Raw genomic sequence first — 27,647 nt, forward strand, 5'->3', positions numbered from 1 at the left:
CAAAGAACTTTGGTACAGCTCATAAATATAACCCGTGTCCTCACTGAAGAAATGGGTGTGGGAGTCCCTGCTCTGATTCCCTTGGCGGCCCCTTCCTCCTGGTGGGTACTGGATTGCCATCGTCAGCCATCCCAGTGTCGGCCGGATTGCAGGTGCCAGTTATTTCCTTGGGTTCAGAAGAGTCTTACTTGTTTTCTGAAAGGCTAAGTTACATCTACTTGGCTGAACCAAGAAAATAATTTTCTACTGGCTTATAGCACTATAGATTTCTTAAAAAGTTTAGTTTGGATTTAAATGGCTGTTTTATTCTCATTGTATCCAGTACTCTGGCCCTCTGCTTGGTTCATTGGGAAAAAAAAGTGGCCAAATGGAGGTTTGATAAGATAGTACTCCTCTGTAGTTGCTTTTGGTAGTTACAATATGGGCATAATTTTTATTTTTACTTTACCAGAAACTAACATGGTCATAAAGAAATATTCATGTAGTTGGCATTTTGATATTTTTTTTAAAACTAAAATGAAACAAGTATAATACTGGGTGGGGCAAGGGTAGATTTGCAGTTGCTTGTATGGAAAATAGTAACAATCCTATCTAATAAAAGAGAAACATGGTAATTAGCCGTACCTCCGCTGCCCTTCCTATTGGCTAATCAAGGAGATATGCAAATTAACTGCCAACCAAGATGGCAGCCGGCAGCCAGGCAGCTGGAAGCGAACAGGGAGGCTTGCTTGCTTCAGTGATGGAGGAAGCCAAGCTTCCCCGCCTGCCTTGCCGGCCTCTGAGCTGCAACTCTAAGAAACATTGTAACAAATATAGAAGCTAAACCAAACCCCAGAAACCTGCTTTAGTCAGCCAGGCTTCAGCCAGCAGGACCTCAACATTGTTTCAAATACAGAAGGTAAAAAAAGGCCAGAAACCTGCTTTCAGCAGCCGAGGCCTCAGAGCTAAAGCTGGCCCAGAATTAAAAAAAAAAAGGAGCAGTTGGGAGCTTCAGTCACCCACCAGCCTGAAAACGGCCCTCAGCCCCTCACCCAGACTGGCCAGGCACCCCAGTGGGGACCCCCACCCTGATCCAGGACACCCTTCAGGGCAAACCAGCCAGCCCCCACCCATGCACCAGGCCTCTATTCTATATAGTAAAAGGGTAATATGCCTCCTGGCACTGGGATCAGCACAGCAGCGAGGCCTCCCAGCACCAGGATCAGTGTGACAGGGGGCAGCGCCCAAACCCCCTGATCGCCCTGTGGCTCTGTGTGTGACAGGGTGCGGCGCCCCAACCCCCTGATCAGCCCTGCTCTGTGCCTGATAGGGGGGAGCTCCCCAACTCCCTGATCGCCCTGTGGCTCTGTGTGTGACAGGGTGCGGCACTCCAACCCCCTGATCAGCCCTGCTCTGTGCCTGATAGGGGGGAGCTCCCCAACCCCCTGATCACCCTGCGGCTCTGTGTGTGACAGGGTACAGTGCCCTAACCTCCTTATCGGCCCTGCTCTGTGTGTGACAGGGTGCAGCGCCCCAACCCCCTGATCAGTCCTGCTCTGTGGGTGATAGAGGGTGCTGCCCCAACCCCCCCCCCCCCCCACGGGCCCTGCTCTGTGTGTGACGGGGTAGAGCCATAACCTCCCCATCGGCCCTGCCCTGAATGTGACAGTGGTAGCGCCCCAACCCCCTGATCGGCCCTGCTCTGTGTGTGACAGGGGATGGTGCCCCAACTCCCCTATTGGCCCTACTCTGTGAGTGACAGGGAGGAGCTCCTCAACCCCCTGATCGGCCCTGCTCTGTGCGTGACAGGGTACGGAGCCCCAACCCCCCTGATGGGCCCTGCTCTGTGCATGACAGGGGGCAGCGCCCAACCCCCTGATTGGCCCTGTCTGTGCATGACAGGTGGTGGCGCCGCAACTTCCCTATCGACCCTGCCTTGAGTGTGACAGGGGGCGGTGCCCCAACCCCCCAATCGGCCGTACCCTGAGCGTGACTAGGGCTGGCATCGCAACCTCCCGACCCGCCCTGCTCTGTGCATGACAGGGGGCAGCACCCCATCTCCCCAATTGGCCCTGCTCTGAGCCTGACCAGGGGCTGCACCTAGGGATTGGGCCTGCCCTTTGCCACCCGGGAGCAGGCCTATGCCAGCAGGTCGTTATCTCCCGAGGGGTCCCAGACTGCGAGAGGGCACAGGCCGGGCTGAGGGACTCCTCCCTCCCCCCCAGAGTGCACACATTTTTGTGCACCGGGCCTCTAGTAATTAATAAATAATACAAGAATAAACTTTGCATTTCATGTACTCACAACTGTAAACCTGCTTTTGCCCCATATATGAAGACCTTTGCATTTTTACTTGGGAATATGCAAAAGTTTCAAATTCAAATCAAGAAGCCAGTACATTGAATGAAAAGGATCTGGATTAAAACATATCACCTAGGGCATACTTCTTTTCAAAACAGTCACTGAAACTTCTTTAGTTTGTGAGTCAAAAAGTTCTTTGGTTTCTTTTTTTTTACTTGAAGGCTAGTAAATTCTTTCTCGTTACTGTTACCTATTATCAATTATTATAGTGCTCATTTAATAATTCTTCCTAGAAAATGGTGTCATCACACCTTTTAAATATTGCAAAAGATAATTTTTGAGACTATCAACATTTTATTCATACACTTGAACTAAAGTATGTTTGAAGTATGTTCATTTCTCAGATCAGTTTTGGCATCTGTTTTAAGATGTTGTGTTAATGGATTTCATCCATGGGTGAGCCAGAGAAGTTCCATTTATTCCCAGATCCTTTGAATTTGTACTGTTGAACACAGAAGAAACCCAGTATGGAATATAGCTCTAGATATATGGAGCAGATCCATTCTCATTACTGGATTGACAACTCAGAATTTTCTAAATTGAGGTTTTGCTAGTGTCATCTGTCTAAATAGTAGCTCATTGTTATTTTATTGTAGTGCCCCTAAGCATAAACTTACTGCATGATAACCTTGGTTAGTGCTTCTCCTAATTTCTGCTGAAATACCCCTAATGGTAGAAGACAGTAAACTTCTATCCTAAAGTTCTGAGGTAGAGCATAGAATGGTTGGCTGAGTATCTAAATTTTTTTCAAAATTTGCTTTAATCTTAAGAACTAGAGGCCCAGTGCATGAATTTATGCACCAGTGGGGTCCCTTGGCCTGGCCTGCAGGATCGGGCCGAAACCGGCTTTCTGACATCCCCCGAAGGGTCCTGGATTATGAGAGGGCGCAGGCCAGACCAAGGGACTCCACTGGTGCACAATCAGGGCTGGGGAGGGACATGGGAGGGACCGAGAGAGGGCTCCAGGGCGTGTCTGGCCCATCTCGATCAGCCGGACCCCAGCAGCAAGCTAACCTACCAGTCGGAGCATCTGCTCCCCGGTGGTCAGTGCACATGTTAGCAGCCTTAGCATATCATTAGCATATTACACTTTGATTGGTTGAACGGACGACCGGACACTTAGCATATTAGGCTTTTATTATATAGGATTCACTTAGGTTTTATATTTTACTGCACAATATAGTTCTTACCTTAAAAATATATGCTCCTGGAATATGTGCAATGTCGATCATGAGGCTTTGGCTGTGTCCTGGCATGCCACAGCTCCTAGAGGCCCACCCTTGTGTGGTGCTGGCCGTGCTTTCTGTCAGCAAGTTGTTCATGTTCTGGGAGATTCAACAATAACCAGATAGTTTTTTCCAGCCACTTTCTGACCACAGTGTCTCTTCCTCTCCCCAACATTTCTCGCCCAGAGGCAGTGATGTTATCCTATCTTATCTTTTTTTGGGGGGAGGGGATATAAAAAATTTTTTTCAAAAGTTTTTCTGATTCATAAAATTTCTAAAGTCACAACAGTAATATGTAATAGTAATTTTTTTCTAGGAATGGTCTTTCAGGGTTCTCAGTATTTGAGTGATTCTAGGAGAGGAATGAAAAAAAGGCCTGAGTATATGTTGGCACTGTATTTTTGCCTTAATTGAAATAACTCAAAAGTGATTCATTGGTAAAGTAAAATTGGTAATATTATCTTTAAGCAAAATTTGTTCATATTTATATGTTTAATATTTTCTAAAGTAAAATTTGTCTATTTTAAGGTGTTTTTGACAAATGCTGCAAATGTCTTTTTGCTGGAACCATGTGCTGAAGTCCCCATACTCTTGAAAGAACAAGTTGATGCTTGTAAAGCTGTTTTGATTATTTTTAGGCGTATGATAATGGAGCTTTCAATGAATAAAAAGACATGGTAAGTTTATTTCAAATTAATTAGTATCATAAAACAGATGATTCCATTTTACAACATAATAAATAAAATGTTACAGCCTTCATTTATTATTGGCTTTACAAAATTAACAATAAGATGATAATCAGTCTTTTGTAACAGTTTCTGTGAATTTTGAAGAAGGTAAGTATTCAGTACTTTGATAATTCATTTATTGTAATTATTGGTTTTAAAAATGTTCTTGAATTAAGAGTAAGTGGTCAAATTGCTTTAATGATAACAGTTTTGTTAAAAAGCAGTATAACTGGAGTGTTATAGTATCATTCCTCATAAGCCCAGGACAGTTTGTTAATTACTCCAAAATGCTGTTAACTCACTTTTATTGCTTCAAGCTTGAAGTTTTAAATTCATTTGGAAAAACAATTATTTTAAACTAGAGGCCCAGTGCATGAAATTGCTGCACAGGTAGGGTCCCTAGGCCTGGCTGGCGATCAGGGCTGATCGGGGCCTTCCTTCCTCCTAGCTGCTGGCTGCCTGCCAGGGCCTTCCTTCATTTCGTGCTGCCCCCGGTAGTCAGTACACGTCATAGCGAATGGTCGAACTCCTGGTTGGTCGAACTTCCAAAGGGACAATTTGCATATTAGCTTTTCATTATATAGGATTGTTATATAGGATGATAAATTGTTAGAGTGACTGAAAAATTAGTGCAGCCAATATGCTTATGCGAAGTGTTTTCATTTTCACCCTTTGTTTTTGTTTAGTGTTTTTTTTTTGTTTATACTGTCCCTAAAGGTTAACAGTGCATTAGGTCTTTTCCTGTGCTCTTCTCCCACAACGGACATCTTCATAGCACTTCAGCTTCTGAGGTGTTCTTACAGGTTCTTGGCCACAGACCAGAGCACCTCAGTGCCACTTCCTAATCCTTCTCTTCCTTAATACATCGGAAAGACAGTCTCTCGGTTCAGTCCATCCTTTTCATGTTCCTCTCCCCCAGCCTCCATCCTGAAGCAGACAGCCTGCCCTTACTGCTCACCTGGCTGTGGTCTCAGTCCACCGAGGCCACTGCAGACCACACTAGTGGCACACTTCCTTCCTGGAAATCTTGGGGGTCTGTGTTACCAGGCCTGTGTGCTGGATGCCTTTTCCAGACATCCTCAAGTCGGCACAAAGGGTCCTTTGGAAGGATCTTTCTGCAGGTTGTGAAGCCATAGAAATGAGGCAGGACTGAGCTGGCAGGGGTCCTATGGCCATTGAGTCCAGTTCTTTTTCTCAGAGGAGGAAAGGGTGGGCCTGGAGGAATTCTGTTCCGCAGAAAGTTCACTAATACAGAAACTGCAAGTATCAAAATGATTATCTTAAGATGTAAATTGCACTGTCATTTTCCCAGACTTTTAAACTTAACACTGTTTGCCAAGAAGCAGTTGTTAAAAGTGTAAATTTTAGAGTGATGAATAATATGATTTTAAAAAAGTTACTGTGTCAGCAGTATTGAAAGTTATGAGAAATACTGGTATGCTTTTAACTCTCATATCCACTCCTTGATACCACAGTTATAGCAATAGTATTTTTTATGTATTTTTCTTTGAAAATTCTGTGAATTCAGTACATTATGTACAGTAGTATTTTTTATTTTTGATAATTTTTTAAATGAAAATTTTAGGAAATCAAATTAAGCAATTATAATAATTCAGAAAAAACCCAGATAAAAGTATAAAAAAAACAAACTATAGAAATAGATAAAAATACCAAAAAATAGTATAGAAAGGGATGTGCCCTTTTTCTTAGCAGATTTTCTTATGTATTTTAGAACCAGACAATTCCTAAATTCCTTTCCTTCTCTTCCTTTCCCCCCTCCCATCTCTTCCTGTATCCAATAAGGAACAGCTAGCTTCTGCTTGGGGGTATTGGGTAAACTGGACAGATAATTACCTGCCCTTGGGAGGTTTCCACCCTCACAGACTGAGAGATATGAACACAGAAGCCATTTCAGTGGTAAAAAGTGCTAAAAAGAACAAGGAAACTGTGCAGGGCAGGGGAGGTTTGTCATCAGATGTCAGGGAGGGCCTTCCGGAGCAGAGCCCCGAAGATGGAGAGGAGCCTCGGGGAGGTCCAAGGGAAGAGCATTGCTGGTCGAAGGAACCCCAAGTGCCAAGCGCAGTCTGTTCCAGGCAGGAGGAGATGACAGCCAATGTGGTGGAGTGGACAGAGGGGAAGGGAGTGTGGGAGGGGGCGAGGCAGGGCCAGCCACAGCCAGGCTGCTCGGGGCCTTGCAGACCACAGGAAGGCCACTAGCTTCCTCTCTGTGTGTGAGCAGCAGTGTGACACAAGTCTGATTTGTGCTTCCAAAAGATCCCTCTGACCGCCATGTGAGAAGAGTCCGTGCAATGGCTGTGACACAAAGACTGTGGCCATAGATGATGGCGGCTGTTTACACTGGGGCTGTAGCCTGAGAAGTTTAATGAGATTAAGTGTCATGTTAAGAAAAATACTGACCCAATATGCAAGAAATATGAGAACAGTATAAAGGCACTATGGATAAGAGATTGCATTATCTGACCTATACTACATGGCGTTGTTCAGCTCTTGATTTTATCCCTAAAGAGCAAGATAAACAAATGGGTAGTGTGTAGGATCTCAAAGGAGAAGTTAAAAGGAAATGAGGTGGTTTCCCTCAGAGAACAAATAGACAGCCCTTACACACAGAAGGTAGTGTGTTCTCAGATTCCAGGGAATTCGGGATAAAAGGTGAGCAGGCACTCTGATGGGAAGAATGTTAACAGCTGTACCAGTAAGAAGGAAATATGCCCTTTGGCCTTATCACTGTTATAACTAGCAGTGTTAGTCTGTCTCTCTATTGCTTCATACTCTCCAAAGACCTTTTACATAGAAACCCCTTTCTGCAAGGCACACTGTGATGAGTTGTGATGATTGCCACTGCCTCAGCTGTGCTCTGGGCTACAGACAGGATCTTCCAGGCACAAAGCTCCTCAAAGTGGCCATTGGTGACCTTTCCAAACCTTTCTACCTTAAGAGTAGTGTGGAGTTCAGTTACACGATGCAGCTGATTACTTATCCCCCAAGAATGAAGACCAGAAAGTCAGGTTTATTTCCTCTCACAATGAGAGAGAGGAAGACCTTACTGGTTAAATAAAATAATGGATGTGAAAATTAAAGGGTGCTGCATAAGTTCCAATAGGAACAGATACTCACTGAGCACCCGCCTCAGTTGGAGAAACAATCTTGTCTCCCTTCTTGTAAGGGGAGAAAATCAGGCCAGGATGATACCTGTTTTTTCCTGCCTATTAATGTGGGCAAAGGAGGCGTATCATTAGAACTGCTGAAAATAAGGTAGCTTATTTTTACAGAAAATGGTATTCATTCCAATTTTTAATACTTTTGAGTAATACATATTTATCACTATTGCTGAATTCTTGAGAGAATTTCTCGTACCTATAAATTAAAATGTTTTGGAGATGTGATTAACACGAACTTTTATTTTGGGTGGCCCAGGGAACAGATGTTGCAAATACTGCTCAGGATAACAGAAGCTGTCATGCAGAAGCCAAAGGAAAAGCAAATAAAAGACTTGTTTGCCCAGAGCTTGGCAGGGTTACTGTTTAGGGTAAGTCTTTTTTATTAAAACACTTCAAATGCACGAATTGAATCAGATTTTAGAGCAAAGTAGTTTTAATCACCGAGAATTTTAAGAGTAAAATTAAACTAACTTTAAATTTCCAGAAATTTAATTACAAATTTTCCTTAGTTTTATCATGAAGGTTGTAATCTATTCTTTACAATTAAGTTTAGACTTTCCTACCTCTTCACCATTTACTTTCTTTTTTTTATTTGCTTGAGTTTGGTAGAAATTAGGAAAATACCAAGAGCTGTTGGCTCTGGTGTAGGGCTGGGTAGATTTGAAGAGTTAAAGGATGAACAGAAGCATGGGAATGGGAATAAGGTCAGGGAGCAGTTCAGGCTAGAAATAAAAATGTGAGAGCCATTGGTGTGTTGGACCATGTGTTTGGAGCCACAGGACCGGATGGGATCAACTAGGGAGAGAATTTATATCATAGAAGGAAGAGGGCCAGCTCCATGATTGGTGATGGAGAGCAGCCAGCCAAAGCTGCTGAGAGAGAGTGGTCAGGGAGCTAGGAGAAACACTAGAGGAGCCCATGTCTGGATGCCTGGAGGAAGAGTGTTGGGTAAGAGGAGAATGGACAGCTGACCATTGATTTTGATGATGTGTAGGTGGTTGAGAATGCTCCAGGAGAATGAGGCCCTCTTGGTGTGGGTGGAGGAGAAATTGAGAACTGGGCAGTGGAGTAGCAAGTATAGTCAAGGCTTTGAAGAAGTGCTTATGTGGAAGGGAGGAGGAAATGAGAGCTAGCTGGAACGGGCAGCATGATTAGAAGGCAGGGTTTAAGGTCATTGGTATTAAAGTATGTTTGCTTGCCAGTGGGGATGGTCCAGTGAGAACAAGCTAGTCTGGGGAAGAGGGTGGGACACTGTAGAAGTGAAGTCCTGGATAAGGTGAGGACGGCTGGTTTGGCCTTAGGTGGGAGCAGAGAGCCAAGGAGATGTCTGTTTTTTGCATCTCACATGCTAAGAAGAGTCAAGAACATTTAATATCACTCCAAGGGAGAGAGATGAGAAGGCAGATGATAAACAACTGCCTGGAAAATGGAAGTTCTAAAGGTCCTGAGGGCGCTAGCCTATTGTAGCCTACTAGAAACCACTAATATTTATGGGATGCATAGAATTTATGAAGCATTTCTGAAAGAAACAGTGTGACAGGGGAATAATGTGACATTCTACACAAAGGCATTAGTACAGTTGGATGGGCCTGACTGAGTACTTTAATATGTGAAAGCATGTGGATTATCAGCTGGAAGGAGCAGTTACAGGGGAAGTTAACTTCTCTCCTCAGTTGATGTGAAGGTGATTTTGGAGGATATATATTAAGAGCATATCTAGAATACAGGTAAGGTATATAAGTGAAGATGATAAAAAGAGAAGTTAGTCCTTCATACAAAACAAATTATTCCCATTGTAACATAAGAAAACTCAACTGTTCATATTAATTTTTAGTAATTTAACATGATTGAATGACCTTGACTTGATGAAAAATGTATGAGGGGGCTACAAAATAAATTGGCATGTTCTAGTCACTTGCCTCCTGAGTAGTATAATCACTTGTACTCTGATTGCCTTGCCTAGGTATTGGATACATGAAGTGGTCTACACATCCTGCTGTGAGTGTTAGACTTTACTGGGCCCTTGCCTCAAGGGTGTACTAGCCACTTGCTTTGACGCCCTCCTAGAAATACAGACACTCTGTTCACTTTGCTCTGACTTTCCTGGAGCACCTGCCTGTCTGTCAGCACCTTCTTGATCTCTCAGTCCTGATGGGACTGGGGCTGCCAAGTGGCATGGACGGAAGCCAAGCGCAGGCTGGCGGATGCTCAGACTCATTCATTACCAGTTGCCTGTCTGTGCGTGTGTGCATTGGAACTGAGTGTGAACTTGTCACTGAATTAAGCAAGACTATTGTGGAACTGTGTTTTTTTATTTGATTGGTTGGTTTTGGTTTGGGGGGAGAAAATCCCCCTCATTAATGGAGAAATCTTGTCAGGTCTTACTTGAGGATTAGTTTTGAGTCCACGATTATTAATGATTTTGTTGTTGTTGTTGTTATTATTTTGGCAACAGTTAGATGGATCAAGAAGAATTCTTAAATTATGAACTAGACATAAAATAGTATTGAGAAGGTGAGCTTTGGGGAGCTATATTCTGGGTTCTCATCCCAGCTCTGGCATTTCTGGCTGTGTGGCCTTGAGCAAATCACTTCACCTTTCTGAGTTCTCTTCCCTAATCTGTCACAATCAGAAAAGGATTCCTTCCTATCTTGCCAGGTTATCATAAGAATGAGAGCGAATTTATTTCGGATGTATGATTATTTACTGATTTCCCAAGTGCTTTTGTGAGATCCAAGGTGGGAGAAAATGTGAAAAGTCTGGGCAGAGCTGCCAGGCAATCAAGCGGGCATCATCTTAGACCCATAGTAAAATTAAAATATGCCATCTAATTATTATTCACTTGGCCATGTAGTCTGTCTACAGTTGCCAGATACTTAATTTTTAAAAATTTGAATAAGATTATTAAAAGGGACAGGAAATTTTAAGTTGCCATTTTCTAATGGTGTTTCTTACCCCCCCCCCCCCCCCCCCCCGCCATCCAGAGATAATTGCATTGGTCAATTTTCTTCAAATGATAGTTGAGTTTTACCTAGTTTTAAATATTTTCTAAATAATGGTGATTGTCATAAATGATGTTTTAACCTGTTGTCTGTGCTAACTCTGACCTTGTGCTTGAAGCTCTTAAAATATATCAGGAAATTTGGACTATGGTTCTTCTATTTATAGTGTGAGCCATTACTTTACAATTGTGTCGTCTAAGTGTGGGAGAAACGTGGGAAGTGGTTGGTTAGGAAATGTGTGTAAGAAAAAGAGTGATTTACGAGAGAAGGTGTTTTTTATACAGTTTATATGCCAAGGTATATTTGATGAAACATGGATTTCAGTGCTAAAGGAATCTTGCAGATGCTTTTTATTTTTAACAAGAAATATGACTCTAGAAAAACCAAATAAATTGCCCAGGTCACAAACCAAGATAGGGACAGAACCTAGAGACTGGAGCTTTCTTTCCCTTTTCCTGTTCAAAAAGGCTAACCTATTCCAAGGGTACCCTGCCTTCATGTCTAAAGGTGCTACTCAACACCCACCCAAATCATAAAATCATATTTTATGATTTTGCTCTGTGTGGCAATGTTGTTAGTTGTGAATTATGATAATGATTAAATAGGTCTGTGTACACATTTGCAAGATTTGCTGAGATGAATTTTATAAGTTACTAGAGGACTGGTGCATAAATTCATGCACGGGTGGGGTCCCTCAGCCTGGTCAGCGATCAGGGCTGATCAGCAATCAGGGCTGATTGGGGCCGTCTTGCCTAGTCCCCTTCAGGGCCAGTGGGCTGGGGGAAGGACGGCGGGAGGTTGGCTGTGGGAGCACACTGACCACCAGGGGGCAGCTCCTGCATTGAGTGTCTGCCCCCTGGTGGTCAGTGCGTGTCAGAGCGACTGGTCGACTGGTCATTTGGTCAACTAGTCATAATAGTTGCTTAGGGTTTTATATAGACTAGAAGTCCGGTGCACAAAAATTTGTGCACTGGCATGAGGGGGGGGGGTCTCTCAGCCCAACCTGTGCCCTCTTACAGTCTGGGACCCCTTGGGAGATAACCACCTGCTGGCTTAGGCCCGCTCCCCTGGTGGCAGATGGCATGCCCCATCCCGAGGTGCCTGCCCCGCACACGGCAGGCCCGGATCCCGCGCTGGGGCGGGCAGCGGCTGGGGATCACGCTGCCGCCTGCACAGGGCGGCACAGTGGGATCTGCCTGCAGTATGCAAATTTAACGGCCATCTTTGTTGGGTTAATTTGCATACTCTTCTGATTGGCTGATGAGCATAGCAAAGGTATGGTCAATTAGCATCTTTGTCTTTTATTAGTGTAGATAAGAAGTCATTGTTCTGTTTTTTGTTTTGTTTTGTTTTATTTTTATAGTCAATTAAGTGAAGCCAATGCTAGATTCTCTACACAGGGCATCTTACCACTAAAACACTAAAACATCTGCTTTTAAATCTGCAGCTAGTGCTGTAATCCAATGAGAAGCTGAGTCCTGGTAACATTGCCAGTCTACTTTCTCCTCTTACTCTACTTAACATTATATTTTGGATCTACTATTTATGAAATTTTGTAATGCACTTTTTGTAATGTCCTCAAACTTCTTTTTAAAATAGAAGTGTAAAAATGAATAAACAGAAGCTAACATTTTAGTCATAATAAAAATATATAATACAACTATTTTAATTTTTTATTTTGCATTGTTCTTTTTTTTAATTCTTACCCAAGGATGTGTTTTTTTAAATATTGATTTGAGAGAGAGAGAGAGAGAGAAACATTGATGTTAGAGAGAAACATCGATTGGTTGCCTCCCATAACTGCCATCACCGGGGATCGGACCTGCAACCCTTTTTGGTGTATGGGACAATGCTCCAACTAACTGAGCCACCCGGCCAGGGCTTTTGTATTGTTCTTAACTTAAAAAAAATTATTCATCTTAAAATTAGATTTTAAGTGAGTTTAAAACCTTGTTTTCAATATACTTAATTTAGTTCAACTTTAACACTTTCACCCCTTTAAAAAGTGTAGTAAACATGAACTGAAACATGGGAAACAGGTACATTGCATAAAGGGTCACTTTAAATATGATTTTCAAGTGGTCAGGTCAGTCCCACCTGATTATAGACAGTTTTCTATTTCTCAAAATTTCCTGTGTAAGAAAAATTCCTCCTTTAATTAAAAAGCAAATTTACCCCTATTCCATGCACAGCATAACTCCAGGTGACAGTGGGGGCCTATTTGTGTCTGGATTGGGCATAAATATTTTCAGGTTGGCACCTTAACAAGTACATTTAGTACATTTAACAGGTCAGGGAAGTTACACAGACTAGGCATAAGGTTTCCTCTACTAAAATTAGGAAAGTATCCGGGGCTTATCTGAGATGAATGTGGCACATTCAAAAGAAATACATTTTGATTTGAATTTTAAAGGATGTGGAATATTTTGGCAGAGATTAGGAACTGGGCGATTTCAAGGAAATATCCAGAATATCTACACTAATAAAAGAGAAACATGGTAATTAGCGTACGACCGCTACCTTTCCCATTGGCTAATCAGCATATCCTTATGCAAATTAACTGTCAGCCAAGATGGCGGCCGGCAGCCATGCACTGAAGCGAGCAGGGAGGCTTGCTTGCTTCAGTGACTGCGGACTCCAATGTTCCCCACCTAACTTGCCGGCCTCTCAGCTGCAACTCTAAGCAACTATGTACTATGTTGCAAATAAGAAGCTAAACAAAACCCCAGAAACCAGCCAGACTGAAAGCCAGCCGGACCGCAACTTTGTATCGATGTTTTCAGCAGCGAGGCCTCAGAGCTAAAGCTGGCCCAGAATAAAAAAGAAAGAAAGAAAACAAGGAGCGGTTGGGAGCTTCAGTCACTCGCCAGCCGGAAAACAGCCCTCAGCTCCTCAACCAGACTGGCCAGGCACCCCAGTGGGGACCCCCACCCTGATCCAGGACACCCTTCAGGGCAAACCAGCCAGCCCCCACCCATGCACCAGGCCTCTATTCTATATAGTAAAAGGGTAATATGCCTCCCGGCACCAGGATCAGCGGAGCAGCAAGGCTCCCGGCACCGGGATCAGCGTGACAGGGGGCAGCGCCCAAACCCCCTGATCGCCCTGCAGCTCTGTGTGTGACAGGGGGCGGGACCACAACCTCCCTATCAACCCTGCTCTGTTCGTGACAGGGGAAGGCGCCCCAACCCCCTGATCAGCCCTGCTCTGTGCCTGATATGGGGGAGCTCCCCAATCCCCTGATCGCCCTGTGGCTCTGTGTGTGGCAGGGTGTGGCGCCCCAACCCCCTGATCAGCCCTGCTCTGTGCCTTATAGGGGGGAGCTCCCCAATCCCCTGATTGCCCTGCAGCTCTGTGTTTGACAGGGTGCAGCGTGCCAACCCCCTGATCGGCCCTGCTCTGTGTGTGACAAGGTGCGGTGCCCCAACCCTCATCCCCCCATGCGCCCTGCTCTGTGTGTGACAGGGTAGAGCCATAACCTCTCCATCGGCCCTGCCCTGAGTGTGACAGTGGCGGCGCCCCAGCCCCCTGATCGACCCTGCTCTATGGGTGATAGAGGGTGGTGCCCCAACCCCCCTCCACCGGCCTTGCTCTGTGCGTGACAGGGTAGAGCCATAACCTCCCCATTGGCCCTGCCCTGAGTGTGACAGGGTGCAGCGCCCCAACCCCCTGATCCGCCCTGCTCTGTGTGTGACAGGGGGCGGTGCCCCTACTCCCCTATCGGCCCTGCTCTGTGTGTGACAGGGTACGGAGCCCCAACCCCCCTGATGGGCCCTGCTCTGTGAGTGACAGGGGGCAGCGCCCCAACCCCCTGATCGGCCCTGCTCTGTGAGTGACAGGGGACAGCGCCCCAACCCCCTGATCGGCCCTGCTCTGTGAGTGATAGGGGATGGCACTGCAACCTCCCCATCGACCCTGCCTTGAGTGTGACAGGGGGCGGTGCCCCAACCCCCCAATCGGCCCTACCCTGAGTGTGACTGAGGGTGGCATCGCAACCTCCCGATCCGCCCTGCTCTGTGCATGACAGGGGGCGGCGCCCCAACTCCCCAATCGGCCCTGCTCTGAGCCTGACCAGGGGCTGCACCTAGGGATTGGACGTGCCTTCTACCACCCGGGAGCAGGCCTTAGCCAGCAGGTCGTTATCTGCCGAGGGGTCCCAGGCTGCGAGAGGGCACAGGCCGGGCTGGGGGACCCCCCCCCTCCCCGAGTGCACAAATTTTTGTGCACTGGGCCTCTAGTTATATAATAAAGAGGTAATATGCAAATTGATTGTCACACCCTCGCACAAGATGGCCACCCCCATGTGGCCACAAGATGGCCAGCAGGAGAAGGCAGTTGTGGGTGATCAGGCCAGCAGGGGAGGGCAGTTGGGAGTGACCAGGTCTGCAGGGGAGGGCATGGAGGGGACCAGGCCTGCAGGGTAGGGCAGTTAGGTGCAACCAGGTTGGCAGGGGAGGGCAGTTGGGAGCAACCAGGCCTGCAGGGGAGGGCAGTTGGGAATGACCAGGCCTGCAGGGGAGGGCAGTTTGGGGCAGTCGGGCCAGCAGGGGAACAGGCTGGCAGGGGAGTAGTTAGGGGGCGGTCAGGCTGGCAGGCAGAAGCGGATAGGGGCAATCAGGCTTGCAGGCAGTCAAGCGGTTAGGAGCCAGCAGTCCTGGATTGCTAGAGGGATGTCTGACGGCTCACAGTCGGACATCCCCTGAGGGGTCCCAGATTGGAGAGGGTGCAGGTTGGGCTGAGGCGCACCCCTTCCCCCTGTGCACAAATTTCATGCTCTGGGCCTCTAGTATATGCATAATATCTTGTAGGGCTGCATATGGGACTAGTTGTAATGCTGTGTCAGACTAGAGGAGGGATTCCTAAGGAAAAGGGCAACAAGCTGGTGGGGGAAATGCAGAGAACTCTGGGAACTGAAGTCCGTTGGTGGTCGGGGGTAGGACACTTTGGAGGAAGTGATGTCCAATCTGTGACCTGAAGAATGAATGGGAGTTAAAGAGGCAAACAGGAGGAAGAGAGGGAAGGGAAAGTATGTGCAAAGGCCAGGAGCAGGAGATACCAGGTCAAGGAACTGGGATAATCTCAGTGGAAGAAATTGAATTCTTTTTATTCTTATGCTGTATTACAGGTGCCTGCTGAACATGCAGGTAGAACTATCCAGTAAGCAGATAGGTAGGTCAGGAAACTAGCAAAGAGGTCTGGGCCGATCATGGAGATTCAGAAGTCAACAGTACACAGATGATAACTAGAGCCATGAGAATGGAGACCAAAACCCAGGCCAAGGTGGAGTGGCACAGGAAGCGTAGGAGGGAGAAAGCCAGAGCAGTCAGGTGACTGGGAGATGAGCATGTGCAGATGGAGGGAGTGTGGAACATTCTTTCAAGAAATTTGTTTTTGAAAGGGCGACAAATGGGGCTGTACCTAGAGAGGAAACCTTTGTTCAAGGGAACTTTTTTTTTTCTTCAATGAAGAGTTGGAGTATTTTATGCTGATGGAAGAACTGGGGAAGTAGGGTGGATTGGAGATAAAGGAGAGACAGGGTTAATACAAGCACAAAGACTCTGAGGAAGAGGTGCAGAGCAAAGGTGGAGACAAGTACAGAAGAGCAGGAGCTCCTCTTCGCTTAGAGCCGGCAGGTGAAGGAGAGGCATGGGTCGTGTGGGCACAGGTTTAGGGCATCTTGTTTAATGGGTTCTGTCTTCTCTGAAGTTCACAGTGAGTTCATCTGCTAAAAATCAGGAAAGAGTTGGTGAGCTTGGAGGTTTACATATGGAAGAGTAGATTTGAAGTGGCCACTGCAGAGAATGATGGAAAGAGCTGACTCAGGAAATAGATTAGCTGTTGTACAGAGAACTTTGTCTCAGAGAACCAGCCACTGTCCTGCATCACTGGAATGAATTTGAATCAGTAGGATTGTTCATAATGGTAACTAACTTCCCAGTAGCTCAAATCCTGATTACAGTTGGTCAAATGAATTTTGAGAAATTAAAAGAAAAGCAAAGTCCAAAAGCCATTTTTATTTTAAAATTCATTTTGTTAATAGTTATTTAAGATATTTTGTTAAAAATTGTACCTTTTCCAAATGAAGATAATAAATTCTCTCATTGGTTGGTTGGTTTTAGACACTCATTGTGGCCTGGATCCGAGCAAACCTCTGTGTGTACATTTCTCGAGAGCTCTGGGACGAATTTCTTGGTGTGCTGTCCTCCCTCACACAGTGGGAGGAGCTCATAAACGAGTGGGCCAACATCATGGACTCCTTGACAGCAGTGCTTGCAAGAACTGTTTATGGAGTGGAGATGACAAACCTACCTCTGGACAAATTAAGTGAACAAAAGGAAAAGAAACAACGAGGCAAAGGTATTTCCAGTCTTACAGGGTAACACCGTATGTCTGAGACATCAGGGAAGGAGTGTGTCTTTATACAACTAGGCAATTAATGCATGAAATTTCATGATAAACTGAACCAGCCACATAGACATTATCTTTAATGGTGGCAGTAGATTGTATCTCATAGCATTTTGTCCCTTAATGAGGATGGTGCATTTATGAAGAGGCTGTGGAAAGAAGAAGGAAGACAAAGGGGAGTAGTAGTAAACACAGTAATGATGGCTAGTGCTTTGTACATATTCCCTCTCTTCACTCTCATAATCCCCTATGAAGTAGATACTACTATCCCCACATCATGGACAAAGAAACTGAAGACCAGAGTCCAGTGATTGACTCATTCAAGTCACATAGCTAAGAAGTGGTAAAGCCAGAAATCAAAGCCAAGCCAGTCCAACTCAAAATGCCACACCAGATGGGAGTCATTTTGGCTTTGATGTGTTTTGGAGTAAAAACTGGCTTGATAACCTAGAGTCACATCAAGGTGAAAAACATCAGTGGTGGTTTCTTTAAGTATGACAGTTTGGCAGTCCCTGTCTTTAGTCCTTCGATTAATTCACTTGCACTCCAACTTATTATGTAAAGATTTTGAGGCATCTCTTAGAAATACATGCAGTGTAAAAGATAAAATATGTAAGGGCATTGGGGCAAAATGAATGGGTATGAAACTACAGGCATGGTTCACATACCAAAATGCATGCCAGAGAGCCCTATATGCTTGCTAGGGAGGTGGGAAGAGGGCAACCTCAGATTTGACTCTGATCTTCACAGGGTTACACCAGAGAATCACAGAGTGCAAAAGGTGAAACAATCCACTTGCTTAGGTGATATGTAGCTTTTCCTGATCCTAAGACCTGGGAGGACTTTCTCCTGCAAAGACTCATAAATGGGACATTGCTTTTCATGGTACACTGCAATGTCAACAATAGCTTTAATATGGACTGTGTTAGTTAGCTTTTGCTGTGTGACAAAACACCCCGAAACATAGTGCCTTAAAATAAGAGCTGTTTATTTAGATGATGATTTTATATGTTGGCAATTTTAGACTTAGTTGGACAGTTCTTCTGTTGGAGTCACTCCTGTTTTTGCAGTCAGCTAGACCAGCAATTTTCAACCTTTTTCATCTCTGGTACACACATAAGCTAATTACTAAAATACTGTGGCACACCATTCTGACAAAAAGTAGGTATAATTTTGATTGCTTTACAAACTAATAATAATAGTTATTAACTACCCTTTTGCTCCAAAGTGACTTCTTAAAAAATCAGGTGCTTATACTTGTGTATAAAGATTTCTAGTACTAAGAATTAACCAGTCAGATGCAACCTTATTATGCAACATGACCAATACTAGTAAGGTGCAACTCTACTATATGACCTATATATTTATGGTTCAAGACATGGCATTCACACCTGACAGCTATTGTTATGTTGGCTGTTGTCATTTTTTTATTTGACAATCTAAGAGAAAAGAGGTAAGTCCCCTGACTAAATAGTCAGGTATTGCATGTTTTAAAAATTCTTGCAGCACACTGTTTGAAAGTTGCTGAGCTAGACTGTGAAATCGTCAGCTAAGCAGCTCTACTTCTAGGGGTTGGCTAGCTGTCAGCTGGGGCAAGAAGGATGCCTGAGCAATAGGTGCATTTAAAATATCTGCTTGCTCAGTTTTGCTACCAAAGTCAATCACATGATGAACCCCATAGTCAATGTGGGAGAGGACAAAAGAGAATGTGCATACTGGAGGTGTGAATGAATTACAATGATTGATTAACCATAGGGAGTAATTAACATGGCTGATTCTTACAATGTCTTCATTGCAGTCTGTGAGTGGCTTGCCAAAGCATCAATTAGTAAGAGCAAGTGAGTAACAAGCAAAAATAAAGTCGTTTAAGCATCTGGTATTCCAGTGGGACAGTTTTATTTTAGTTTAGATTTAGATTGTCTAATGATTTTGTAACATTTTAGCAGCAGATCCTTTTTTCTCCCCATTTGAAGCTATACCGAGCCCTTCCTAAAAAATACATTAGACTGGAGAATTGGGATTGAAGTGGGGTTAGGGGGTCAAGAAGTTGTGCCCTTGGCTTCTATCTTGTGCTCCATGGCAGCTCTGAGGGCCTCTGCGTAAACCCAAGCCTGAGGACCAGGATGCTTCTAGCAGGAGCTTGGCCTCTAAAACTTTGGTTCTTAGCCCAGAAGAGAGTTTGCCTGACCAGAGGTGCCTTTCAGGATGGAGGGAGTTGCTGAAATAGGAGGTAAGGAATTTCTCAAACTAAGCACATTCCCTGCCTCCTGAAATGCTTGTCATCTACCCTCCCCCTCAGTACCCAAAATACTCTTTTCCCCCCCACTGTGTGAACAAAGAGAGTCATGAGAAAAGATGGGCTTGTCTTAGGAAGATAAACAACTTCAAAAACACTATTTTAGGGATGATACAGCAGAAATTTTATTTAATTAATGACCATGGAGCATTTTTCTGATTTATTTATTATATTGCTTTATTCTAAAAACAGATTTAAACATTCATTATAGAAATACCAGCCTTCGAAGCACTGGACTTGTGGAAATAAAATACACTCTCAGAGTAACCTGTGTGTGAAAACAAGCCACAGGTGGCAGCCACCAGCCACATTATACCTGTGCCAAAACCTCAGTGTCTCATTCTCTTTTCTCCTGTATTTCTTTTGGATTCTTGACCACTCATTTGAAATAGTTGACCAGAGCAATATGAGAGGAAAGAGGAGAACTTGAACCACAGAGCTGTAATAGTTTATTGTTTTAGAGTTTCACTAAAATAAGATTTTGTATTTGTAGATTTTCATTTTCCTTCCTCATTTGGTTGTCTGTAATTAGAGAAGATAGGCATAACTTTATCTTGGGGATGTGGAGAGGTTGGTGCCTACAGGATGGAGTATTCTAAAATTAGGATCTCTGATTTTCTGGTTTATAAAAATAGCTTTTGGACCAGTGATATAACCTCATTTAGCATTATTCTTATATTGAGAAAGGTTTATTAATATTTTTTGTATTTTGGAATGAGTACTATGAAGATATGTTAATTTTCATCAGACTGTTGGAGATTCTTGAAAAATACTTTGGCGCTAGCAATATTTAGATTACTGATACCTGAATAACTTTCTAAATTATAGTAACAGGAAGTGGTACCTAATTTGCAACAAGAGAAACTGCTGATCTTCTATATATATAAAAGCCTAAGCCACCGGCCCACTGGCCCATAGCTATGACACGCACTAACCACCAGGGGGCAGACGCTCAACGCAGGAGCGGAAACAAGCATGGAAACATGGAACAGACTGATGAATCTCAGAGGGAAGGGGGGAGAGGGGAGGGGGGAAGAGATTAATCAAAGATCTTATATGCATACTAGAGACCCAGTGCATGGATTCCTGCACCAGTGGGATCCCTTGGCCTGGCCTGTGGGGATCGGGTTGAAACTGGCTCTCCATCATCCCCTGAGGGGTCCCGAATTGTGAGAGGGCGCAGGCAAGGCCGAGGAACCCCACCAGTGCACGAATCTGTGCACTGGGCCTCTAGTTATATATAATTGTAGGTCTGAAATTTGCTGAGCACCGTAGGCTATGGAATGAATAATAATGAATTCAGCCTTTAGATTATTTTTCTTGTCTTATCCTTTATCAGGCTGCGTTCTAGATTCTCAGAAAGGAACCACTGTGGGGAGATCCTTTTCTCTCAGCTGGCGGAGCCACCCAGATGTGACCGAGCCAATGAGATTTAGGAGTGCCACCACATCTGGGGCACCAGGAGTTGAGAAAGCAAGAAATATCGTTCGCCAAAAAGCAACTGGTAAACATTTATTTAAGTATTTCCCAAATAGTTGCTATCTAAAATGGATTTATAGGAATAAAATGTAAAAGTTGTAAAATTCTACTCAGAAGTTAAAAGCTAGACCTTTTGTTAAATGAAATTATCTTTTTAACTTTCGGTTCTGGTTACTTTCAAAACACAATTTCTCATATTTATTTCAAAATCCTTCATTGTGAAAAGGATTTAATATTGAGTGAGATGTTAATTTTGAGTGAGATATTTGTGCAAAAGAAATAAAATAGATTTTTTTTTTGAACTTTGAGGAAATAGAGTCTTAGTAATCACACAACTAATTGCATTATTGTTGTTGAACATGTGACTCTCGAGAGAGTATGGTAACTTGGTCCAGCAACAATAATAATGTACTTAGTTTTCAGGACTGGATGGAGACATTTAAAGTTCTTGTGTCTTTGGAAATTTCAGTTTTACATTCCTGTAGATGTTGCACATAACAGCCAGTTAGAATGAACAAAAACTTTACCAAGAACCCCAATTAATCAGACTGCTTTGCTATACTTTACTCTTAAAACAAAAAGAGAAATCTTCAAAAGTAAGCTTATATCTAGTATTTAATAAGAACAAATAAAATCCCCATTCCCCTGTGACTTTGAGTTTGTAACTTAAGTTTAAAACAAAATTATCTGAGTTTCCTGTAGTTTTTCACATCCATACCCCATAATGCCATACAATTGTAATACATGTTGACTGCAGAAAGTTACAATATTCCCCAGTTATAAATCAAAGATTTATTTACACTCAACGTAATTTTCAGTGCTTAGTAAATAAAGGTTTAATACAGATGACTTATAAACCTTTTGGAGTTTTATGAAAATATACCTTAACTCTAACTGGTTCATACTTTTTTGCTGTAGCATTTGTTGGTAATTATCTCCTTCTTTATATTCACCTCTTATTCAACTCTTTTCTCTTTTCCTTTGTCCTCTCTTGTGTGGAGAGTTCCTATTCCTGGTAACAGGCAACTTTTAGGGAGGCTTATTCACTGCTTTCTTTTCTCAGCTCACCTCCTTAAACTCTATCACTGGATCTTTAAAAGAAAGGGATAGGAGTAGAAGTTTATGGCATCATGCCTGCCTGAGCTGCCCAGAACTCCTGCTGTCCCTCACAACCCTTGAATTCTATGATAATAAAAGTGATCATTCAAAACACTTTTTACAACTTTAGTCTCACATTTTTATGAGCAGTAAATTATTGAACATTGCATGTTTCATATGTGACTACTTAATCAAAACATAGCCGTAGAAGAGATTGCATCATAGTTTTCCAATAGATATTTTAGACCAACAATATGGTAGAGGCAATGGTACATTTTAGAGAATCCTCATCACATTTATGCCAGTGAGGATCTGTTTATTGGTGTGCTCAGGTGTCTGAAAAGCCATGGTATTGCAAAAATAAGAACTTTTACAAAAGCATATAGAGGTATTTGCAGAGTATGTCACTTAAAAACCATAAACCTGGCCCTAACCGTTTTGGCTCAGTGAATAGAGCGTTGGCCTGAGGACTCAAGGGTCCCAGGTTCGATTCCGGTCAAGGGCATGTACCTTGGTTGCGGGCACATCGCCAGTGGGGAGTGTGCAGGAGGCAGCTGATCGATGTTTCTCTCTCATCGATGTTTCTAACTCTCTACCCCTCTTCCTTCCTCTCTGTAAAAAATCAATAAAGTATATTAAAAAACAAAACAAAAACAACCATAAACCTGGCCTCTGTGGGGTTAATTAAATTAAAAACACTCAAAACCATAACCTGTAAAAGATAGTGAAGATGAGAACTGTTGAGTTGGATATAGCTATAATCTTTATGTATTTTACACATGAATTTCCTATTTTATGTTACATTTTTTAAAATGAAAAATTATAAAATTGTAAATCTTTTTGTTGCCTCTGAAAGCAGTGGTCTTTGAAGATTTTATTATATCATGCTACTTCATAAAATTAATCTACATTGTCTAAGTATTAGTGGTTTTACGCATTTCTATTATTTTTACATTGTGTAATAATTCACCTTTTTGTGTTTTAAAAAGGCCCAGAATATTTTTAGGGTAGATTTTGACTTGCATAGAGTCCACCTTTTAATGAGAGAATAGTAAGCAGCTCTTGAGGTTAGTTTTTGCTGCTTTAAGCATTGAGATATTTATGTGAAAGACACACTTGACAGTGATTTTTTCCCAGTCTCAGTAAGAGATTAATTGAAGGTTATTATATTATGATTTTCCCCACAGACTACTATAAGTTGAGAAAATGTCAGTGGCGGTGGCAAGAAGGAACTACAAAATGAGGAATTGCAGAGTAGGGAAGTGGCAGTTTAACAGACATTGCACTAGTTTTCAAGGTAAAAGGACAAAAGACTAGGAGGGAGAAACTTAAAGAATTATACAGTAAAAAAAAGCATTATAAAGTAAAACTTTGTTACTGAGTGTGAATAATGCTAAAATTTTAGATGTTTAAAATGAGTGATTAAAGCAAGTCAATTTCCACACAAAATAATTTTTCTATATTTTATTATTTCTAAGATATTTAAGTGATCAGTTTTGGGAAAATGCCAATCATTTGATTTATAAGAGGAAAACATTTTAAAACAACACTCAAATTTGTGTCTGACATTGAGAGATGAACAGATCTTTTAGGAAATTTCATGTCACTCAATTTGATGTTTACACGGAAGTTGTTTTCACTTAAGTATTATTTTACACATTTGTGAATTAAACTTTAATTGCATTGCAGACAATCCTTTAGAACTGAGAATTCTGATTGCCATGGGATAGGGGGAAAGACAGCAAAGTATAAAGTTTGTCTCACTTTTTGCAAATGTGTCACTATCGTTTGTAGTTCTGTTTCATTAATGTTAAAATCATGTAAAGATAGCAAAACAGCAGGTAAGTCTTTATATTTTGTTTTAAGGATAAACTGATTTTACTGATGGTGGTTTCATATATATATATATATATATATATATATATATATGGCATATTCTCCTCCTATGTCCATCTATTTTCTCAGATTTGAATAGCAATATATAGAAAACATAAGAACAGCATAAAGTTCATAATAGGAAATTATGGATTTAAGAAGCATGACGTGTTTTAAAAGGATGGGTTTCATGGAGATTTTTCTTTTTCCATTTATCAAATCTTTTAATTTTCAACTTGCATGTGTTCTTAAGCTGTTAGGATATTTAATTTAGTAAATGATTCACTTTTGAATACAGTCAGCTCTCAGCGAGCCAATTTTTGAATTATGTATTATTTATAGGATACTTTTAAGCTTAGGCTAGATTTTCTCTCTCTCTCTCTCTCTGTGGTTTTTTGTTTGTGTTCTTTAGGAAGGGAAAATTGAATATAATGTCCGCCCAATTAAATAAACAACCACATGTGAATCTGATAAACCGCAGAAAACAAGGACAGACTAAACATATAAAGCATTCTAAAATAAGATTGGTTATTTGTGAACTCTCCATTCTCCCATGTCATCAGAATGACTAAACGTCCTTTGTACTGACTGCCTGTCAAGTTTAAAGTGGCCTCCTTTAAATCCAGGGTGGGACAAAAGTAGGTCTGCAATTGTTCCTATGGAAAATAATACAACAATTAATAATACTACAAGGATAAACTTTCGCAGACTCACAACTGTAAACCTACTTTTGCCCCCTCTCTATTTAAAGAGAGCCCTGAAAAATGATGATAATAAAAAAGAAGTGAAAGATCCTGATGTTCTTCTGACATAATTATTACTTTATCTTTCCTGGAAGCTAAGAGAAGCCAGTCTATCAGCAACTGTGTCCAACTTTCTGAGGCTTTGCCTGCCACTAAAAGCGTCCCGCTCCTCCTTCACACCGTGAGCGCTCTCTTACCTGGTCTCTCTTACTCCTCTTGCTCTCACAGGCTGTCAGGTACTGTAATGCTTTCTCATGTGTCTGTCAGTGTTCTGGGCGTCTCCTGCTTGCCTCCAGGCCTTGCTTCCTTTGTTAATATCCCCACATCACGTATGTGCGCCTGGGCATTGCACTTTGTGCTTATTTTCAATAAATACTAATAGGTCTTTATATGTAGTTAAATGTTTAATAGCAATTAATAATCAAGAAAATTTTCTGTAGCACTACTGGTCTTTGCATTCCCAGTTAAGAAGGATAAGAGGATTGTTTTGGCCCCTAGGTTTTTTGTTTATTTGTTTTATAATAAAACAGAGGTGTTTTTTTTTATTTTTTAAATATATATTTTTATTGATTTCAGAGAGGAAGGGAGAGTGAGAGATAGACACATCAATAATGAGAGAGTATCATTGATCGGTTGCCTCCTGCATGCCCCACACTGGGGATCGAGCCCGAAACCTGGGCATGTAACCTTTACCGGGAATTGAACCCTGGGCCCTTCAGTCCACAGGCCAATGCTCTGTCCACTAAGTTGGACCTGCCAGGGCTGGCCTGTTGTTTTGAATGGAGAGAAACAGTGATGCCTCCCTCAGCATACCTTCTACACAGTGCCTAGAAAATGGAAGGAGATTTTCATAAAATTTTATAAAACATTTGAGCATGTCAATGATAGAATGCTTGCTGTGCCTTTCCCAACATGAATACTGTAGAAAAATTATACAGGCAGGACTTCCTTAATAAATGGTAATCACATATAAAGTAATGATCAGTTTATGCAGATTCATACTGAGTATTAAGATTTGAGTAAAAAAACAACATTGCTAAAGATTGATAATTTTTCAAACAAAGAAAAATTGTTTCTGGGCTTTAGCCAGTTAAAATTGAGTTTAGCTGCATGTGGTTTGTACACTGTGTGTTTTCTGGTTACTAAAACATTATAGATTTTGAGCATAACAAAAGGATTTACTTAGCTTTACAGTTAAGTCTGCCTGTTTTTTCAGTGTTTCTAAGATGAACTCAGTCTTCTTGCTAAAGACGAAATATTTCCATGTTCTTTTTTATTTTCAGAAAGATGGCATTATATATTAGTATTTATTTAATATTGGCTATGGCCTAATTGTGGCTTTCTATAGCACTAAATCATGTCATACTGTGGCTTAGCAATGCATAATTAAAGCTGAATTCCCCTGATGAGTATGTAAAATATCATGTTATTTAATTTATAGGATATGAAAGCAAAAGATAGTTTTATTGAGAATAAAGACTATGGTTCTTAGAAAAGTCTTTTTCTCTAGTAAATACCTGAGGTGAAAGACATTAAAATGGTACCTGGGAATATGGGCACCGGTCATTTAAGTTAATGTACATTAACTGCTTGATAACTTGTTTTTCAAAAAAAAAAATACTACTACCTAGAGTTGATTACTGAAATATTTAAAATAGTTTTGCTTTCTATTTGGCTGATATACACCCAAAATAATTTTTTTCATGGTTTGAAGTTTTATTTTTTCACAATCCATTTTTCTCCCCATATTATTTCATTTAAGTTTTCACAAGTTTGTCCAGAATATATTCTCAGAAGAAATCTCTTCCTGTTAGTCATCTCATTTTGGAGACATTTCTCTCATTCAGTATTACATTTTAGTTTACTCAGATTCTTGATTCCCATATATATGTACACTGTTCCAACAGATGTTGAATATGACTTAGAGCAGTGGTTCTCAGCTGGGGGTGATTTTGCCCTCGGGAACATTTGTCACAGCCTAGAGATGTTTTGGATTGTCACAACTGGAGCAGTGCCACTGACATCCAGTGGGTGGGAGCCAGGGATGCTGCTACACATTTACAGTGCACAGGACAGCCCCCACACAAAGAACGATCTGACCTGAAATATCAGTAGTGCTGAGGTTGAGAGACCCAATTTACAGTGAAATGAAGTGGGCCAGTGGTGGGGGTGTGTTTTTCTGCCTTTGGCACTCTTACTCCTGGTTTTATGGCACAAAAGGTAGAGAGACTTTGCAGCCTAGTGACTTTGAGAACAATCTGCTGTGTGTTCTGATGTTTAGTCTGACAACAATAGTGAGTTCCTCCTTAGTCTGTTGCCATTTGTTCTTCACTATTAAAGTGATGCTATTGTCTTTTTTATTTTTATTTTTTTTTTACAATTTTCATCCCATTTATTTTTGTGTGTGAAATGGTTATTACCAAGTCTATATAAGCTTAGGATTCCACTTAAAAGAAGTATTTTCATGAAAGCCTTCAGGGCTCAGTTGTATGTCCTATATCGGGGAGTAGCACTGAATTTGGCACAGGACTTATGACCTTACTTACAGCTTTCAAGAAATCCTCTCACTAGCTATTTTTCACCATGCTCTGACGAACAAACGCACCAGCTTCTGTGCAGACACTTCTAATCTCAGCACCAGTGCTATCTGGACACAGTCACACCAATAATTCAAATCTGGTATCTCTTTCAACACTCATTTAATCTGCATGAATCTTAAATCTCTAGAATACCCAGCCCAGAAGATTTGAGAGATTGCACCACTGGGTCCCACAAAACATCCTATATAATAAAACCCTGATATGCAAATTGACCCAACGGCAGAACAACTGGTCACTATGATATACACTGAACACCAGGTGGCAGACGCTCAACGCAGGAGTTGCCCCCTGGTGGTCAGTGTGCTCCCCCAGGGGGAGAACCACTCAGCCAGAAGCCAGGCTCATGGCTGGAGAGTGCAGCAGCCGGTGGCGGGAGCCTCTCCCGCCTCCGTGGCCATGCTAAGGTCCACTCGGGGGATGTCCATGCACATAGTGGTCCTTAGTCTATATAAGACAAACTCAAAAAAAATATGGGTGACACAGTGTGATCTAATACATAGAAACAAACACAAAGAAACAGAAAAATGGGGAGACAAGGGAACAGCCCACATACAAAAGAAAAGGAGGAATCACCAGAAAAGGAAGTAAATGAAACGGAGGCAAGCAGTTTGTCAGAGAAAGAATTCAGAGCAATAGTCATGAGGACACTGAAAAGGATGGAAGACAAATTCAACAT

At 42.3% G+C, this 27,647-nt stretch overlaps 1 protein-coding gene across 3 annotated transcripts in view; it reads left to right on the forward strand.

Moving 5' to 3' along the window:
* RALGAPA2 (Ral GTPase activating protein catalytic subunit alpha 2) overlaps positions 1-27,647 on the forward strand; it is a 294,845-nt gene that overhangs the window by 78,658 nt on the left and 188,540 nt on the right. The window contains exons 13-17 of one of the 3 annotated variants that reach the window (XM_070419823.1): positions 4,095-4,243; positions 7,730-7,841; positions 16,595-16,832; positions 20,516-20,680; positions 24,467-24,607. In XM_070419823.1, coding sequence (XP_070275924.1) covers positions 4,095-4,243; positions 7,730-7,841; positions 16,595-16,832; positions 20,516-20,680; positions 24,467-24,607 — 805 coding nt within the window. The remainder of the gene's footprint in view (positions 1-4,094; positions 4,244-7,729; positions 7,842-16,594; positions 16,833-20,515; positions 20,681-24,466; positions 24,608-27,647) is intronic. The other 2 variants (XM_070419824.1, XM_070419825.1) reach the window with 2 other exon arrangements.

The sequence above is a fragment of the Myotis yumanensis genome, unplaced genomic scaffold, assembly GCF_028538775.1.
Source record: "Myotis yumanensis isolate MYYU_CA2020_CCGP unplaced genomic scaffold, mMyoYum1.0.hap1 SCAF_7, whole genome shotgun sequence".
NCBI classification, from domain to species: domain Eukaryota; kingdom Metazoa; phylum Chordata; class Mammalia; order Chiroptera; family Vespertilionidae; genus Myotis; species Myotis yumanensis.